The sequence below is a fragment of the Prenolepis imparis genome, unplaced genomic scaffold, assembly GCF_030444845.1.
Source record: "Prenolepis imparis isolate NDT839.2.m4 unplaced genomic scaffold, iyPreImpa1.0 SCAF_2, whole genome shotgun sequence".
In the NCBI taxonomy this organism is placed as follows: domain Eukaryota; kingdom Metazoa; phylum Arthropoda; class Insecta; order Hymenoptera; family Formicidae; genus Prenolepis; species Prenolepis imparis.
In genome coordinates, this window is record NW_028141160.1 from 23370038 (window position 1) to 23389563 (window position 19526).

Below are 19526 nucleotides of genomic sequence, written 5' to 3' on the forward strand. Positions count from 1 at the left end.
ATATCGAAATGTAATCAAAGTTTCGTAGACATAAAAAAGGATAAAATAAAAATATTATAACAGTAGAAGGAAAACATATTTTCGTCATGTAAATATACATGTACGCAAGATATTTTTTGCTACGCTACATACCAGATGCGTGTATTAATAAATTACTTTGGCTAATACTTTTTCCCCATTTTCTCGTGATATCTACAATTTTCGCTTAATTAATAACGCGCGGTTATCGGATATCGATATACTGTTTTTGAGAATATATGAGATTTTATAAATTTCGCTCATTAAGCGGTTTATAATTTGCAACAAAATTCAAGCTAAAATATGATTTTACGTGTCGTATAGTACAAAAATATTGAAGAAATAAAATATACACATATAAAATGTGTCAGGATATATAGTGTACAAAGATTTATAAATAAATTTCTGTCTTGTGTGAATGACCTATAATTATTCAAAAAGAAATTTGACAAGAAAACTAGAAAATGAAAATTGTTTTTCTTTCTCATCTCACACACATATTGAAGAATTAATTTTCTTTCTTAATAATATAGTTCAGTATTAAAATTTCGCTTTAAAACGCCTTAAATATTTAATAAATACATTTTAATAACGGAAAATTTATATAAAATAATCCTCAACAAAAAAGTCAAGATTAAACATATCGAAAAACGAACAATCAGTTTGTCTCATCTATTACTTTGTGATTCTTTATTTTCTTTTTTTTTATATATAAGATGTAAGCTTATATATATATACATATAGACACTACTCCAATAGTCAGAGTTCATTACAGCTTTTTTTCACGTAATATATTTTCAGAATTGGAGTTTAATCACATTCAGTTTGAAATATTTCTCGCAGGATAGCATTAAACTGTTCTAATTTTTACTCATTGACATTTACTCGGTGCATGTTTCCCTATATAATTGTGCTTCGAAGAGAGTTACTGTTCGCCATAAAATGATTGATCGCCGGATGTTACGTAAAAAAAAAAAAACCAATTGGCGCAATCGCGTAAATCCACAATTTTGTCATAAATTCATCAAAAGTGTTTTTTTCTTCGCATTGTACGGTTTTAGGAAAACAGAAACTGTATCGCACGCTCTTTTATTTCGTAAAACGTGATCATACGACGCATAATCGCCTTCTTTTGCGCCAATTGTTTGGCAATAAGTTTTAGAAAAAAGTTTGTATAACGATCGATCTCGATAGACTTTCAAACAATTTCCTGAAACAGTTTTCACGTTTGGTCCAAGTTTCTTGTAGAGCTAGGAAACGTAGAGTCCTGATTCTAAGTGGATGCATTTTCCGGTGCAACAACGACTATTGAAAGAGTTACGCTAACGTTCCCCATGAATGCGTATACGTACATTTTTTTTTTTTTTAATGCAGGTCGTGATACACAGTAAATATATATAAGAATTGTAGAGTTTTTTTTAGACGCGTGACCGCGAAGGAAGACACGCTTCACGTGTTCGAGAGCATGGACATATCTTCTTTATCATTGTATACGGTAAATATATTTTCTAAGACAGTTCGGTAGAGATTGAAGTACTCGAAGTATTTGTGTCAGTGTCGTAGGAAATATACATTCTTCTTATCGGAGAGTAATTATGTAGAGACAGATGAATGATTATAATGTTAGATACAAAATATATTTATATATCTGCAGCAATAGTATTTTCTATCTCCCTCTCTCCTCGTCTTCTCTTTTCTTTTCGCCTCTAATAATATATATAATATTATTATGAATATCTCTTTCTTTGTATAATATAGATAATCTTTCTTTGACTCTTTGCAAGGCCAGCATAAAAATCACACTACAGAGTGGTGTAACTTAAGGCTCCTGGGTGCTCACCGCGGCCATATTGGATTGTGACGTCAGAGGCGAGAAAGCACACACTGAAAATTCTTAGATGCCATTTTTTAATGAAAAGATATTTCGATTAAACAGCACTTCAGATGGCTTTAGCACACTCTTAAAAAACCCCGAAAACTATTCTTTTCCCTTTATAATCAATCAACATCTGTAAAATGATCGAGATATCAGACTTTGACATGCGGAATGACTGCGCATGTGCAAAGACCAGACGGACTGGGCTTCATAATATTACATTTTACAGCTGTTGATTTATTATAAAGGGGAAAGGATAGTTTTCGGGGTTTTTTAAGAGTGTGCTAAAGCCATCTGAAGTGCTGTTTCATCGAAATATTTTTTTATTTCGAAATGGCATCTAAGAAATTTTAGCGTGTGTTTTCTCGCCTCTGACGTCACGATTTCGACATGGTCGGCAAGGAGCCAGGAGCCTTAAGTCTCTCGAGATGTTGGACGAGCTCTATAATTAAACGCAATTCTCGATGTTATGTACATTCAAAGTAAGGAAGTCCTTCTCGAAATTCCTCACAACTCGTAAATTTCTTTAGATATCTAACAGTTAGTTTGAACGCATTTCCGAAAATATTCAAATCATACACTCTATATAATAATAATGTCCACAACGATAATCACATTCTTTTGATACTGTGCAGATATAAAGATCCTTGTCCAGTTGGTCATCCTATCGTGAAAAATAAAAAAACGAATATCTTAAGATTAGGATTAGAAGATTTTGAATCCTGCAAGTTGAAAATTTTGCGTTCATTATCCAAAGCAGTTTTAATTTTATTTATTTTTTTTGTGAAGAAGAGTAAACAGAGCCACTTAATCTGACCACAAAAAAAATCTGTTCTAAGGTGATGAATGCAAAATTTTTAATTTGTAGAGTTTAAAAGTTTCTAAATATCTTCTAATTTTAAGATTTAATTGATTTTTTTTTCTTTTGTGGAAAGGACGACCAACTGGACAAGGATAAGATATGAAGTGCGTATTCGTTTGTAGACTTGATCGATACGTCGATTTTCCAGGGTTCTTTGGCTTATCTCTCACTTATCTCTTTCGGATATTATCTTCAAGTATATCGCAATCGAATAGTAACATCAACAATCGATCGAAACAGATCGCGCATATTATTTTATAGATTAACACTTTTCAATTTTGTACATTTTTAATTTAGCATACTTTGAAAAATATACAGAGATTTTCTTTTCCAAAATAATGTACGTCGTAAAAAAACTGAAAAACATCTACAAATTTTTGAGAATCTTTAAACAATAATATATAGGGTGTCATAAAAATCACTATTAAGTGCTTTTTTAACTTATCCATACTACGATAGTCAATCGGTATTTCGATTAATGAATGTACAACAAAAAGGTATAAAATATTAATCTGGAAAGTATAATTTCTATCCAATTTCCTCCTTAACATTGCAACAACTTCAATTGGAATGCTGGTTTTAGTTTTAAATTCATCTCTGAAGTACTGCGCTTTAGCATCTGCAATTATTACACAGGTACATACATATTGATTTGCCTTTTTTTAATAAAGATCGTAAAATTATTGAAAAGAATATATCTCGCCTTTTTCTTGTGACTTTTTTCTCATTTCAATGGACAAAGGTTTCATATATTTTTACGTAACAAAAACCATTTTTTTTTGCCATGAATGATCGATGCTATAGCGGCAGTATATCAGAAGTCGCGTTTTTCAGTACTGGTGTCATTGGTGTAATCACGTTTTGTAAACAGTAAAATAGATGTGTATTCTCGAAAGAGAAATGTCGAGGCGTATAGGCAGTGATATATAAACGTGGTATTTTGTCAAAGTATTTAGGTAAAAATGATATTTCTACTTTCTTTCAAATATAAAAGCACATTAGACAAAACAAACTTGCACTTAATTTTCCAATCCAGCAACAATTATGGAAAGTGGGAAAAGAAGGAGGAAGAAAATAAAAAGAAAATTATGAATTTTTTTACTACATTAAACTTTGGTATTATATGTGAGTGAACGTCGTTGTTCCTCCTCTTTGTGCCGGTCTGCTTAGCGCCTTTGAATGTTTGCCTATATCAACGATTATTTACAAAGATCATACAAAGTACACAACATAATCAAAGTTAATAAAAGTGCTATTAATAATAATAATAATAATAATAATGGTAAGAATCGTATTAATACTAGTCGTAAGAAGTAACAGAAAAATCGACGTTTGTCAACCAAGAGCAAATACAAAATACTTAACTTAAGCGGTGAAGGAGGACGCGCCTTTTGCTTGCGTGTGTGCGAAGAAAAACAAAAATGTCTATACCTTGTGAAAATGTGTGATGCATATACTTAAATGATTTGGTGCTGTGCGCAATTGTTTAAAAATGGTTAGAAACCCCATTGTTGCTAAATTTAAGCATGCGGGGATAGCGTTTTGAGGACGATTGAACCTCGTAGAGAGAGGTATTCTCTATAAAACTATTCTCTGATATCTAAATACTAAAGGAAATTAGTAAACGGATAAATGTGTCGGGTAAGTCTACCGTGACAAATACTGTTAACTAACTAGCGATACATATCTATTTTTTCTACAATCGCGACGATGAAAGATCGCCCGATCATGTAAGCTCGCATTATCAAAGTTTGAGAGAAATTTTTCGCAATTGTCTTCGATAATCTGCGCACTCGGAAGAAAAAGTGAGAGTTACATACATATCGTTAGTTTTCTAACACGTAATCGATATACAGATATAACGTCTCTCTCGATGACTCCTGGTAATTTTTGTATTTTCTAAATGTTAAGAATATTGAATCTGCGTCTCTAAAACAATTAATATTTCAGATATTTCTACTGTTTCTTTTTTTTATGTCCATGTAAGTGTATTGACTACGAGTGGTCAACTTAAATCTACTAATAAATTAATAGATAAATATTACACGTATGTGTCTTATGTAAGTCAAATAATAGCTCTAACAATCTTGAATTTATACTGCAAGTGTCCCGAGGACGCTTCGGTCACTATACACAACTTTTTGCAAGATTTTCACTAATCCTACTACTTTGTATATGACTTATAGAACTTGTACCGATTTATACTTACGAGAAAGAAAACTTAATTTAAACGATTAATCAATTACGGTAAAGCAAACTCTACATGCTCCTATAAAGCACTAACGGTAGACCTTTGGAAGTGACGAACAATTCCTGATGAATGGAAGGTACATGGTGTTTAAGTATCGAGACTTGTCAAGCGTCGGAGAGACATTTTTCGTTCAATGTCCTTTAGATTATTGGCATTCCGTATGTCGTTTGAATAATCTCGATATCAGGGCTATGCGCGAAAGTAATGTAAAAGGAAATAGCATGCATGTGTGTGTGAAATAGCTGGATGTTGCGACAGATTTCTAATAAAGACAAATTGATTTCGCGCATCGAAGATAATTCCTCGAATATGTGACATACGCAGTATTCGATAGCAAGGGCCTTTCCATTTCGTAATACTGACTCGCAATCGCACCTTCATACGCGTCCGCAAGCTCTCTACACGGTGGAAGTTTGCTGGTTATTGTTGTCTAGCGGAATGCTGGTAGAGCACTCCTTCAGCATCGCTCGTAGCCGCAGAATTTCTTTGGACGCCGCCGCTAAATCAGACTCCAATTGGAGTTCCTTCTCTCGACGACGTTTCAGTTCACGTTGGCATGTCTGTGATAAATTATATATATATTAAAATTTTTTCTTTCGTCGTACTTTCTTTTCGCAGGTCTCTACAATTTATAATAATTATTAGTCATTAATTTGATCTATTTTTTTTACTCACCACATTCTGTCGCAGTAAATCTAGCTTGTCACACTTGAGCCTAGTAACCTCCATCCTCAGGGTATCGTTCTCCACGACTCCGTCTTTACTTGTACATCTAGCGGTATCGTGAGTCTCTGCGGAACTCATGGATTCGAGGCCCGTGTCGCTGTCGGGATATACAGCCTGATCGAGCTCGAGTTCGCTGTTGAGCGAACTATCATCGCTCTCCGAGATCACTCGTTGTGTCACTTCCGTCGTCGCCGTTTTCTCCTGTGTACGCAGATTCTCGTGCGTTAGTCGCTGCACCGTTGTCGCCGATGTCTGTGCCGGACTCTTGTCGATGACAGTGGCGTCACTATCGGGACAGACAACGCTTGCAGACTGTTGCAATTCCCTGCGATCGTATTCGTCTTGCTGCAACGTTGCTAGACTGCTGTCCTGATTGTCAGTATTGGACGAACTGCTGTCCTGGCTGCCAAGACTGCCGCGTTCCGAATCTCTCCTCAGAGTTAGATCCGGCGAGCCAAGAGGACTGGACGGTTCCACCGAGCGCTTGCTGTTGCCGCTCACCTAAACGCACAAAAGTCTAGTTTTTAATCTGTTTCAGCTTCTTATTTATAGTTTTATTCATAATTTATAGTTAAATTTATAATTATAGATGATATATTTTATATTTTCTACATCTGTCATATAATCATTCTACAAAATTGTTGTCTCTATTTTTTTTCTTGTGCTCAATCGATTATTCCGAAAAAATTTTATCCTACAGCGCGTAATATTATTCATTCACCTTTATGGCGGTCGACTGCCGATTGCTCGGTGGACTGGGCTCTGTCTGTTGACCCTTCTTTGCCAGCTGTTGCGGCACACTCTCCGTCGATGCGTTCCTCACTCGCGAGATCAACGCCTTACGTACGGTGTCTATGAATCGCGAGCCGCTGCTCCCCGAAGCGGACACATCACTCGTCGTTGGACTCACCGGACATACAGTCAAACCGGAGTTTCCTCCTAGGCCGATTGGGCCGCCGAGAAATTCGCCCGTTTTTGTCTGCAATTCCTCCGTTAAGGATTCCAACAAGGCCGATCTAGTCCGTAGCTGAAAATCATGCAGTTAACTTATTTACGAGCAATGTTTCTCTTCGCGTTTTCAGAAAATTATCGTAATAGTAAGCTATTAGATGCCGCTACGCGAGAACACGGACGCTATCCGGTTACACAGGACGAAGGAAGCAAGAAGATGGAAAGACTTACTTCCAACTTGGAGAACTTCTCAGCTTTGTACGCGGCGTTCTCGGCGTTTACGAGCTTCGTGAGCAGGAACTCCTTGAATTCGACACCTCTGAGAAAGACCGCAGGTGTCGGTAGGGTTGGCCCGAACCAGGGAACGTCGTCGCGTGCTGTCACACTGACTTTGTACCTTTATGTAGAGTTAAATTCAACTATTATTTATTGCTTTTCGCGTTAATCGATTATTTAAACAAGAGCAACAGTAGATCGAGAAAAGATATTTAAAAAATAAATAGTTCGATAATGGGGACCGTTTACCAATGTTTCAGCGGCAGAGCGCAGGCAGCGTGTGGAAAGAGCGACTACGAATCTAAGAATATACCTCGTATTCGGAGTGCAGGGGTCGATGACTTGAACGACGATAAAGGCGTGCAAGAAGTGGCTGGCAATCATGTCTGGACTGAAGGGCGTCGGTTCCTCCTGGAATATGATGGCGACGATGTCGTTGCCGATATGTCGTTTACGTTGCAACTGCTGCGAATCGCCTGGACTATACGGCAGCAACGAGGCCACATGGAACAACACTTCCCGGCCCCGGAATACTTCGTACACGGCCGAATCGCCAGTCTGACCATGTCGAGTGTCTAATCCGCCGCGATAACTGAAAATACATCATCGAATTAGAAAATAAAAATAGAAAACATCAAGGTAAGAAAGCAACAAATAAATAAATAAAAGGATTTTTTTCATCATTGATTCCTTGCGATTCTACAGTTTTATATATTTTCTATAAATAGGGGCTTAAATTTAGAATATAAATTAATAGATAGCATAGGGTTCCAACATAATATTTTGCAACAAAATCTCATTCTTTAAAAAAATAATTTTACCCCTTGTGATCCTTGAGATCGATCTTCTGGCCGAGCAAGTCGAGAAACTCCTGAAAGGCCGGGGTGATTTGCCGATTGCCAAAGAGTTGCTCCTCGGTGACTTGGCCGGCTCGCTGATGTAGAACGCCAAACTTGAACCTGGAGACCAGGGCATGCTCGTCGTATCGAGCGATCAAGGTGCCGGCGCCGGGACACATGACCGGCATCAGGGGGCTGACGTTCAGAGACTCGTTGATCGCCTGCGAACAATTTTTGTTCCTCGATGAGAAGAACGATACGCGTGAATGCATAATCGACGTATGGCGTACGATTGCGAAAAAGCGAGGCAAGGTCTTTCCTGTGCTTTATCGCACCCGGGTGGCGCAAGCCTCTTTCTCTTCCCTCTTCTTCTCCTTCTCGCTTCTTCCTGCCACGCGATCGCATACGTAACTGCCGAGAGATAAAGCATGCACACACGACGGACGTTAAATAATTCAGCCTGTTTATGCGTTTTTTTTGCGCATTGACATTACTATGTACATAGAACTCAAGGCCAGATTATAGAGCCTTTCCATCGCTCGAAACTAATGATTTTTTAACAGTCTTTCTCTATAAAATGTTTTATTTACATTTTTAAATGCCTCAATTTTTGATTTGTTTCTACAAACTATTTTTATTTGATTCTTCTTAGCTAATATTTAATTTTTTAATTTGTTATTTTAATATAATAATTATTTTGGATAGTAATTATTATAAATTAAAATGAAAGGATTAAATATAGGTATATTAGTTAAAAAGAATTTTGAAATGAGATTTGAAATTTTTTTACTTATTCGAAATTTATTTGGTCAATAATATAGAATCAAGTAAAAATCGATTAATTTATATGTTCGTAAATAATATCATAAATTTGAAAATTCTGTAAATTCTTAACTCTATAATTGTCGTGCGATTTATATTTTTAATAGTTTTTCCAGGCTCTTCTAAATGAGAAAAAGTGTGCAGGTGCGATTGCACATTGCGTATAGAGCTCATCCAGCTATAGTTAATTATTCAAACACACGGGTGGTATCGCTTACAGGCGGAACAAAAGTCTCATCGTCGAGTTCGCTCTTCGCCGCGATATATGTTCGATCGCACGCGAGCGATTGTTTGATCTTAAAACAACTTTGAAAAACTGGGCCTACAGTAAACGTTTCACATTTCTCGTGTATCAATATCGCTCTCCGTAAACACAGCGAGACTGTGTTGGCCCAGGCGTTTCTTATTATCTCTTCAAACATACAGGTAATCGAGTATGCCCGTCTCGAGTGCGCCACCCGGTATAAGCAACGTCTCCGATACGTAAACAGCATGATATATTGCACAATAGCTCCAAGTAAAGGAAGCGTGAAACTCTTTCGAACAATTTCGTCGTAGATTTTAGAAATTGGAACAGTCTTTCCCTCTCTCAAAAAAAAATTCTATACTTATACATTAGATTTGATTTTAATGACGCGAGTTATATTTTTTATAAAATAATAAATAAAAATTAAAAAATTAGCAACAAGGTTTCCTCTTCAGGTTCAGAGATTTGTTAAAAATTCTTCGCTATATTTTCCGCAACTCTAGCATGAAGAAAGGAAATTTAAAAATATCCTCTTTGAAATAAGAATGTTAAATACGATTTTACACAATACAATAATAAATTTATATGTATTGCTACACATTAATCTTTCCTAGAGAATTTTGGGCAAATTTACGTGCGCGCTTGCCGAGACATTCTAATCTGAATTTTATTCGCGTGACGCATTCCGACATGGTATTGTTCGCGAGAGAGAGGAGACCGTCGACCGTCGACATTATTACCTTGACCATTTTCGTCGGTGTAAGATTCGGGCTGAGATTCGTGGCGGGTACCAGGTCGTGCGTCGATCCCGCTCGCAATCGGAGCAACACCCGCCAATGTTCCTGTCCGGCGACCATCTCGGCCTTCACCGAGACCAGGACCGGGCCGTTCTCACCGTCCCTTCCCACGAGGTTCACGTGTTCCTGCGGATAAGAGAAAAGAAGCCAAGGCGATAAGACGCGTATTTCACGCTCGTGCGGGCCAATTATGGCAGCAATTAGCCATGGTTTCCGGTACCTTCGTTAGAAACCACACGTCACGTCTCGCGAGAATCGTCGAAAAAGTTGAAAAAGTCATGGGAAACGTTCAGTGATTAATCAGTATTTAATCCTTCTGTCGATGCATAATTTTTCACCTTTTCATCATTACATATATAAGTATCCGGGTACCAACGTGTTTTCGACACGTTACACAGTGACATTTTTTTTTTTTTTTTTATAGAAACTGTTGAGCATCGAACATTCTTTCTTCTTATTTTAAGAAGTGTCCGAATACAAAAGGCCCTTTGTATTTTATTTCCAGCGCATTTTTAACGTTTCCTTGGATACCCGAGTACCTGTGTTCATTGACAGAAGGATTAAGCTTTCCTAAAAAAATTTCAAGATTTTAAAAATCTTTCTATATTTTCCGTAATTCTAGCATAAAAAAGAAATTAAAAAATATAAAATCATATTCGTTGGATGGAAAAATCACATCGTCGTCGACGGACGACTTGATGTTGCAACTCGCTCCACGAGCGACATTAGAACAATTACGGTAGTTCGCGCGTTCCGGATTCAATTAGACATTGCGAAATTGCTGCGAGTAGACTAAAGCGTACGTACGTATGTATGTATGTAGGTGATTGCGGCCCTGAAACGCCACGCGCAGTAATACGCTTTTGCAAAATACATATACATATAGTTGGCGCGATTTTGTCCCACGATTTTGTACTACACGGTGTCTCGAGCACGAGACGTCATATCGAGGACAACGTATCATTATGCAAAGAGCGAGTTTATCGGAAAGTTCGGTCTGGATTGGCAGCTCTCCGTTGGGAGTCTAACGTCGAATGTAGGTCCCCCTGTGATAAGCGGTCTCGGTATAACAAATCTAAATTATCGATATCGATTTATATCCTATAGCTTCGCGCGTAATTGCAAAAGCAAATGCATAATGTAACAATGTACAGTTAACTTTTTATCCAAGCTTTAAAAAAAAAGATTATTCGAAGCTAATGTAATAAAACGCTCGATCGACAGAGAGACGTTGAAATTCGTCCAAATAAAAATTGCCAAAGCAAACAACGGGTAAGCGTGACCTTGTTTCGCACAGTATAAACAGTCGGAGTCGGCTAAATTTATACGCAGGTTTCTTTTATCTGAATGATTTAATTTATCTGAAAAGTGCCACGAGACCGCACACGCGATTTTGCACATTTCGCGATGTTCTTTACGAATATATTTTAAGAGATATTCCTTTAAATTTGTAACATATTCTGTCAATCGCACACATGCACATATTTTACATATAATCCCTCGCCAATTTATTATGGTCACCGTAGTAATATCAATACAAATAATTGTTTTTATTTCTATTTATTAAATGTTGAATTTTTATAAAATAATAGTCTGTTTTTTTTTACAATTGCTTTGATTGGAAGATTTATTCTCTTTTACCATTTCACAAAATAATTGTTTTTTTTTATTTGATAATTTCTTAAAATGATTAAAAAAAATATCAGCAAGAACGTCTTTAATTTTGGTTTTTAATATTTAAAATAGTATTAAAAAATTGATATATACAAAATACTTAATATCATCGATTACGATGCACGTAAGGGAAAAAAAACGTAGTCCCTGCGGACTTTAGGCCTCTTGGGCTCTTCTCGGATACGGAACGGCTATACAAATTGCGATGCAAATGGGGAGTGTTTCCTTCTGCGTTTTACGAAGCCGCGAGGCGGGGAATAAAAACGGTGCACCGTCGTCTCGAGCATGTGCATAGCACGCGAATAAAAAAAAATGCGCTCCACGGTTTAGAAAGATACAACGAAAGGTCGGGTCGCGCATAGAGAATGATGCACGATGAAATGCATACAGCACTATCCTCCCTTTCCCTCCTCATCTCCCTCTTCTTCCACTCGGTGTTTCACTAACCTTCGGATGGAATGAATGGTGAAGGGGTAAGGGGGAGGGGAGTTAGAAAGGGCAACGCGCCCAGAGTTCACAAGAGTTCACGCCATTCGTTGTACGTACACATTTATTATTGCTACCATTATTGTTATATTATCGTTGTTATTATTACCGTTATACATTAATTAAATATAATAATAATACATATACTTGGGAGCGTCACACTCTGTAGCGTGGATTTTAACGAGATTAATTAATTATTGAATTGCAATTGTAAATTACGTAAGCTGCAAATTAAACGTGAATTAAAATTTAAAAAATACACACAATCCATAAATCTTAAATACAAATTAAATCCACGTATATATAGTACCTCGTCAATTTATGGCCACCTTTTTATCTTTCCACTTTCATTAAATTATGTCAATATTGTGGCATGTTAATGTAATTAAAAAGGTATTTCTGGATTATATGTAATATCATGCTTTTATTGGAAACACTTGATGTGAATTTATTTCTGAAAAGTAATAACGGTGACATTTTATACAGTCCTGTTGGTGTGTTGTTAGTACTTATAAAAATGTGGTATGTTATAAAAGTGCAATTTAATATACTTTTCCGGCAAAATCATTGATGGTATTAATTTTACGTGATTAATTGTTTGTGTATATCAATTTTTCCTATTACATATTTTAAATATTAAAAATCAAAACAATTAACAATATTCTTGTTGATATTTCTTAGAATCATTTAAAGAAATTATTAAATGAAAAACAATTATTTTGTGAAACGATAAAAGAGAAAGAACTTTCCAATTGAAGCAATTGCAAAAAAATACTAATTTTTTTATAAAAATTCAACATTTAATAAATATAAAAAAGATCATTAATATTACGCTATTAAGATAAGGCCATAATAAATTGACAAGAAATGACAAGGAACTCTATATATAATTATAATATGTAAAAATAATGCATGTTTGATTGTATGTGACTGATAGAAAAATATGTTACAAATATGAAGGAATATCTTGATATAAATTTTTCAGACACATAAGAATACACTTATCTCTTCAAGTTTTCTCTCTCGAATTTATATAGATTTTTCTTCGCGCGCATTAATTCTTATCGAAGTGTGTCTATACGTGCTTCTTCCCTTATCGGGCGTAATCTATGGAATCTCGCAAATGGCAAGTATATAATGTCCGACTTGTGATATTACACGAACTCGGCGCACCCTCCTCTATTGTAAGCGAGCGAATTTTTACTCTGTACCCACGCGTCTTCCCCTTTTTGTTCCCCCCGGCTCTCGATTGATATCGTTAGCCGTTACTATCGGCTCTAAGGTGTGTTAACCGTTTGATGTTACAGTTCGAATTATACTCGCGCACCGTTGTTGTTATCTGCCGCAAATAATCGCCTCCTTCTTCCATATATGTGCGACTTCTCCGGGGGGCTTGTGGTTTATTCTTCCTCTCTTTTACGCGTGTAACAAACGGCATTACGATAACGCACGCGATATCGGTGTCGCCTACTAACAAAACACGTGCGTGTTTACGCTGTGTTTAGATACGATAGGAAAAGATCGAGAATTCGTATTTTGACAGGGAGAAATTAAATATGCGCTGATCCAATTGATTACGATTGTCAAATAACGTGTACGATTCTTGCTTTATTTTTTATGCAGAATTTCTTAAAAAATTAGCAGAAAAATTTAATAGATTTGACAATAGATACTAGTATAATGGGCCAACTGAACGAGCAAGTTGATGGTTCTTAAATAGTTATGTTTATTAAAATTCTTACAACATGGGGGGGTATACGTTACGACTGTACGCAGTCTTCCTCAGTACTTATCATTAAACTTAAACTTAAAATTAACATTAAAAACCGATGGTGACAATTGCAATCTTGAGCACTGATGACCTATGAACTATGAATATTGGTTTAATACCTAGTTAGTTCATTGTTGATAGGATCGATAACAGAACATCTCCATGATCTCATGCTGTATGATGAGAGGAGAGGAGCGCGTTCTTGGCACAAATTCGTCGTTAGAATGCGAGAAATTGTTTTTGCAAGTTAAGGAGCGCGTTGGATTCACTGTGTGAGAAAATCAACTCTATAAAATTTGTTTTTTTGTTCACCTTAATAATGAATAATGTCACTTACTCATGTGTCGTCTGTTTGACAAATTGTTCGTGTGAATATAAAACGATTTCTTATTTCATTAGGTGTTTAAACTCTACTGTTTCGTGTGTGTTTATGTATACGAATATTGTTTTAACTTTGTCGATATGTTTATCTAGCTGTTTGTGTATTACATGGTTGATAGTTTTTCAAGGATATCAAAATATGAGTCGCTAAGTAATTCGGTGTCTTTGTTTAAATTTAATCCATTTTTTTGTTCTTTAATATGTAACATCTCAGAGATGAGTCTTTTGTGATAGTTAGTTTCAGTATCTAAAATTTTGACCCCATCCCAATCAAAATTATGTTGTTTTTTATTAATATGTTCCGAAATTACCGAATGTCTTGTCGAGTGCAATCTGATATTACTCTTATGTTCTTTTATTCTTGTTTGTAATTGCCTCTTCGTTTGACCTACATAAGAAGCATCGCAATCTTTACAATTAATCCTATATATGACATTAGAATTTGACGGTTTTTGATTTTTATCTTTATGTGTCTTGATGATTTTGTTTAGCTTATTCAAACAGCGGTATCCTACCAGTAGGTTCGTTTTATTTATCGATTAATAGATTTGAGAGTCATTTTTCTTCACAAAATTTATGAAAATTGCGGAACAAAAATTGACAAGTTAGAATGTTTCTTGAATTTTTTTTTATTACTATGCCTCAAGTTTGAATTTTATCATTGAATGCGGGAGAAAATATTTCGGACATCGCAATATGAAAAATAAATATTTATTAAATTCGCGAGATATTTTCAGAACTCAATTTTGATTAATTCGATTTTCTCGATGCGAATATCGCGTTTCGACATGCGTTACTTCATACAGTTAGGACTTTAGCGTTCGCGTTGTAATGCAAAAAAAAAGAAAAAAAAAACAATTACGAACCGAGCAAAGGTAACACAGTCGAGTAACAATAGGCGGAACGGGAACTCATCCGTCGAGCCTTATCTAGAAAAACTGCGCGCACGCAATGCCGGAAGCGGAAAATACTGTGCTCTTTTTCTTACAACCTATGCACACAGCTTAACGATTCACTAATTAGCAGACTTTCCGAGCAGGTACGTAGCACTAGCAATACTCGCGATAATATATAGCAATATGGTGTTCTAAACAAGACTCGTGCGTAATAACAATTAATAATAATATAATAATTAATTTCTCGACGAAAGATTCCCGACTTTTTTCCGCAATTTTCCCAATCTCGTTCTATATTTCTCAAAAATTTTCTCGATCATATATACGCGACATTTTCTCATAGCAACTCCGTGATCGCGGATTTTCAATAGATATTTTTGAATCTCGCATGTATTTTTTTTAAGCATTTCTTTTGTACACATATTAAATTGCATTTTTCTATCTGTGTTTTTCGTTATTTCCACGAAAAACTTGTCGCCACGATTCGATGATGCGACAACAGGTAGAAAACGAAGAAAAAAAGGAATCCAGAGATAAAAGTGAAGAAGCGAAAGAAAATTGCGAATAGGTATTGTCTCGAGAAAACGATCGACGACGACGGATGAATATGAGAGAAGGAGAAGAAAAGGATTCCCTTCTCCAGGCATCGGAGAGACTCCCTTGGTGAAGACTATGAGAACGTTCCCACTCCCACGTCCAAAGTGCTCTTTTCCTTTTCCTATGCGCCTCTTTTTTCCCTCCCTCGCCCTTCTCGCCTCCTTCCGACTCATCCTTCTTCTCTCCCTCTCGTTATCTCCGTATTCTCTCGTGCATGCGTCCTTCTTTCCACGTACACCTACGTGCGTCGGTTGAGCGATCGCAGTTCATCACGGTTCTCGAGTTCTCGAATACGGCTTCAGGGACGAGTCAGGAATAAGGTTCGCGAGGCGCCCCGAGATCTCGGTGAACGTGCAAATCGGACAAGTCGAAGCTTATTCGAAAGAACGGCGGAAGAAAAAAAGATCAACATTTTCCACTTTTTAACTTGGGTTTTCCCTGAACGTTCCAAAGTTCGAAGAAAATCACAAGCAACCGCGTCCTTAATATTTTAATCTTATCGAGAGAAGAAAAAAAAACTTACCCTGCCGACGAAAAAGCGACGATAGCACTTGGCGGTGTCATCCTGGTCTATCCTGGGCTGCCAGGCCGGCTGCGCCGGCAGCAACGCCCTGCCGGCCGAGTCGAGGGTATGTCGGTGATCGGTACCATCGACCCAGTATCCGGACGGCGTGACGACTAAGGGCGGCTGGGCGCCGGTCGAGGCCTGCTGTTGCAGGGCAGCTTCCATAAGCGCCCTGCCCAAGGGCGCATCGCCCACCGGCGACGGTGACAGCGCCGGGGTGTGATTGCTGGGACTCGACGTCGTCCTGTCATCCTGCCTCGACGTCTGCAACCAAATTATAGGCCCGATTATTCATCCGGTTTATGACTCGGTATATCTGTGCGCGAGGAGGAATTGCATCTTTGATATAGGGTTTTGATGTGGAAAAAGATTGCTAAGACCACAGGTCGATCTTTGTCGACGTGCTCCTTTTTTTTGGCTTAACTAGATGCTGCAATTTATTACGATATAAACTTGGATCCACTTTTAATTACTTACAGTTAGTTTACTCATCGTAAAGTCTTAGTTTGTACATTTGTTTGCTTATGTTTATCAGGATGTCTTTTCAAATCTTGTAAAAAAAAAATCCCTGAAAATTCCTTAGTATATACTAAACAAGAGTTCTTGAAGTTTCAAAGTATTTCTTCCGTGACCTTTTTTGGCGAAGAATTACGTAAGGATTACTAACACACAATAGGAATGAAATATCTTTTCTTGAGTGAGATACCTTTCCTTATGTTTTTATCTACATGTGCTTCTAGGTTTCTAAATTTATTTTATTATTTTTATCTTCCCCTTATTTTCAATTTTTTAAATATAATTTAGTTGACTTTGAGAATCATCTCAATGTTTATGTTTGTCAAAAATCCCAAATTAAAAAGAACTTAAACAATATTACCAGGATTATATCATAATATAATCGTGATAGAAAATAATGTCCACTAAATATCTCAATGTTTTCGCGTACAGTAGTCAAAATACTTGTGTTTGTCAATAATGTGACCCGGGCCACTTGTTTATCAGCCGACAATAGTAGATGTCAATTACGAGAACATCGATTGCCTCGTGCTGCTCGTCTTTCCCGAGGCCAGCGCACATCGATCGATCGGCACAAGAGCGGAAGAAACGCGCAACCGAGGAGTCTCGAATGTTGTAAACGTCGAGAGGAGAGATCGAGGCGAGTAGGTCGAACGGTAGACGCGACAAGTCCTATATATAAGAGTATGCGCGCGCGCATACTCGTTGTAGAAACGGAAACGAAATCCACGTCCACGTGTCACCGAACACCATGAGCACCCACGCGGAAATCCTCACCGCGGACCAAAGTCGAATATCGACTGTTATCCGATATTTGGGATCCTCGCACCTATCGACGCGCGTAACTTTGAGTATCTCCTCTCATCTCGCCTACGCGCGAGAGACACAGATAATTATTATTGCTTTATATCGGATATTTTGTCGAAATAATTGAAGAGGAATTGAAAAATAATTTTGTGACGGCTGGCTGTTATTGGCTCTTTTGTCATATCTCGTGATTTTTTGTATTTATATATATCGGTGCCTTTTCAATTTATTATTTTTATTTTTTATTACTTTATTCACATCACGGTGAGATTTTAATATCCGCGCGCGCGGATGTCGACGGTAAATTTGCTCTACATTTACTAGCGAGTACAGCTGAATCTCATTTCTCATTAATGTATAATTGGTACAAGGCAATTGTGACATTTTTTTCTTAATTACTTTGAAAATTAATAATAAATTATAATTCATTTTATATATGTCTCTAGGTTTTTTAAATAATCATTTTGCACCCTAATGTTTAATTTTCTTTATTGTAATTTGAAAAGTCATTATATTCTTTAATTTATTATTATTCGATTAAATTTTTTCTTTTTCAACATCTTATATTGTGTCGCTTGAGGTGAGTAATTGTAATCATATACATTATTTGTACCAGAGAGATCTCTCTGTTCCTATTTATACATAAATAAATAAATTTTATACAATTATTTTAATACAAAGAGAAAAATAGAGGGGAAAAGCGAGAACTCTAACAGAATGAATGGAGCTTTCGAATGTTCTCTCGCGATTAATCGCGCATAGTTAAGCTATCATTTGTGCATTTAATGTGAACCAACTGGGGAGCTTTCTCCGGAGCGTAAAAGCGGTCGCGCGTAAACGCGCATTTTCTCCTGATCTTCATTAGGGAAGATTGCGACTTATTCGTGTCGCGCGACTGTAATCGGTCGTTTTCACACTCACAATCAGGTATACGTGTGTATATATATATATATATATATATATATATATATATATATATAATATATATACATCTCTGAATTCGACCCCGATTCGCTTCTGCGAAGTTTAAATGCCGCTTTCCGCGTATCTCTATTATCATCATCGTATTACACTTTCTGGAATTTAACTCTCGAGTTGCATTATTCGCGCATTGCAAATAAACACGGATATTTCCATGAAAGTGCAGGAAAATGCATTTCATTTCAATTACCATTCTAAAGATAGAGGGAAATATTACAGGAATCGAGCCTTGTGCACCAAGTCAGGTTCTCCACAGACATATATCTAGATTCTAGATGACTGACACGAGAAAAGTTTAATCGAGTCTTCGGAGAGACCCCGCACGATCGATCGCGGAATCGATATTATTATTATTACCTTCTCTCTCTCTCTCTCTCTCTCTCTCTCTCTCTCTCTCTCTCTCTCTCTCTCTATCGACGGAATAATTCCATCTTCGTACAATCCCGCGATATAGCTTCATCGATCAGTGACGCGCATCGCGAGCGGGATTACATTACCATCGCGTGTATTATAATACGCGCGCTATCATGCACACATGCATATATGTATATCGCTGAACGTATGCACACGTGCCACTGTATGCACGTTTAGGACGCTACCAGCGACATCGAAATATCGACGCGATTTAGTTATCAAATATCGCTTCAAAGTGAGAGATGTAATTCGGTCACCTAGATCAAATTGTCATTTGTCAGTTCAATATAGGAAATTATTAACGCGTCGATCGCGAGTTATTATATGCGCGACGATCTTTCGAAACCTCAACAAGCCAAGTCAGCATTGAAAAAATCATATTCTCACTTTGTAAGAATTTTTCTCGCTTATTTTTAGAATATCCTGTCGAAAGAATCCTCTTATCTTAATAGAACAGTTCTCTAAAGATAGTATATCAGATGTTCCCAATTTATGAAAATGTAGGCGAAATGGGATTTATTTTTATACATTAACTGAATCTACTTCTTACTTTACTACATTTTGTTTTTTTTTTTTATTTTACATCAATTATACATTTTTCATTGTAATTTAAACTGATTGTTTTATTATAATAACAATTTAAATTTTATAGAGCATGACTGAAAGATATATATAAACTTTTGCTTCTGTTCTACAGAAAGTTGGATAAAATGAAAAAAAATTTGATATTCTTCATAAAGCCATTCCATAGATGGTATCACATTATTTTACAA

The 19526-nt window shown here is 36.6% G+C and overlaps 1 protein-coding gene across 5 annotated transcripts in view; it reads right to left on the reverse strand.

The window, feature by feature from the left end:
• Nucleotides 1-3409: 3409 nt before the first annotated feature.
• Nucleotides 3410-19526, reverse strand: part of LOC145933027 (rap1 GTPase-activating protein 1) — a 113908-nt gene continuing 97791 nt past the window's right edge. For all 5 annotated transcript variants that reach the window (XM_083032396.1, XM_083032398.1, XM_083032399.1 and 2 more), the window contains 8 exons: nucleotides 15994-16299; nucleotides 9609-9791; nucleotides 7782-8020; nucleotides 7274-7552; nucleotides 6916-7081; nucleotides 6455-6760; nucleotides 5683-6234; nucleotides 3410-5567 (listed from right to left, as the gene is read on the reverse strand). In XM_083032396.1, the coding sequence (XP_082888522.1) occupies nucleotides 5406-5567; nucleotides 5683-6234; nucleotides 6455-6760; nucleotides 6916-7081; nucleotides 7274-7552; nucleotides 7782-8020; nucleotides 9609-9791; nucleotides 15994-16299 (2193 nt within the window). In that variant the 3' untranslated portion in view covers nucleotides 3410-5405. The remainder of the gene's footprint in view (nucleotides 5568-5682; nucleotides 6235-6454; nucleotides 6761-6915; nucleotides 7082-7273; nucleotides 7553-7781; nucleotides 8021-9608; nucleotides 9792-15993; nucleotides 16300-19526) is intronic.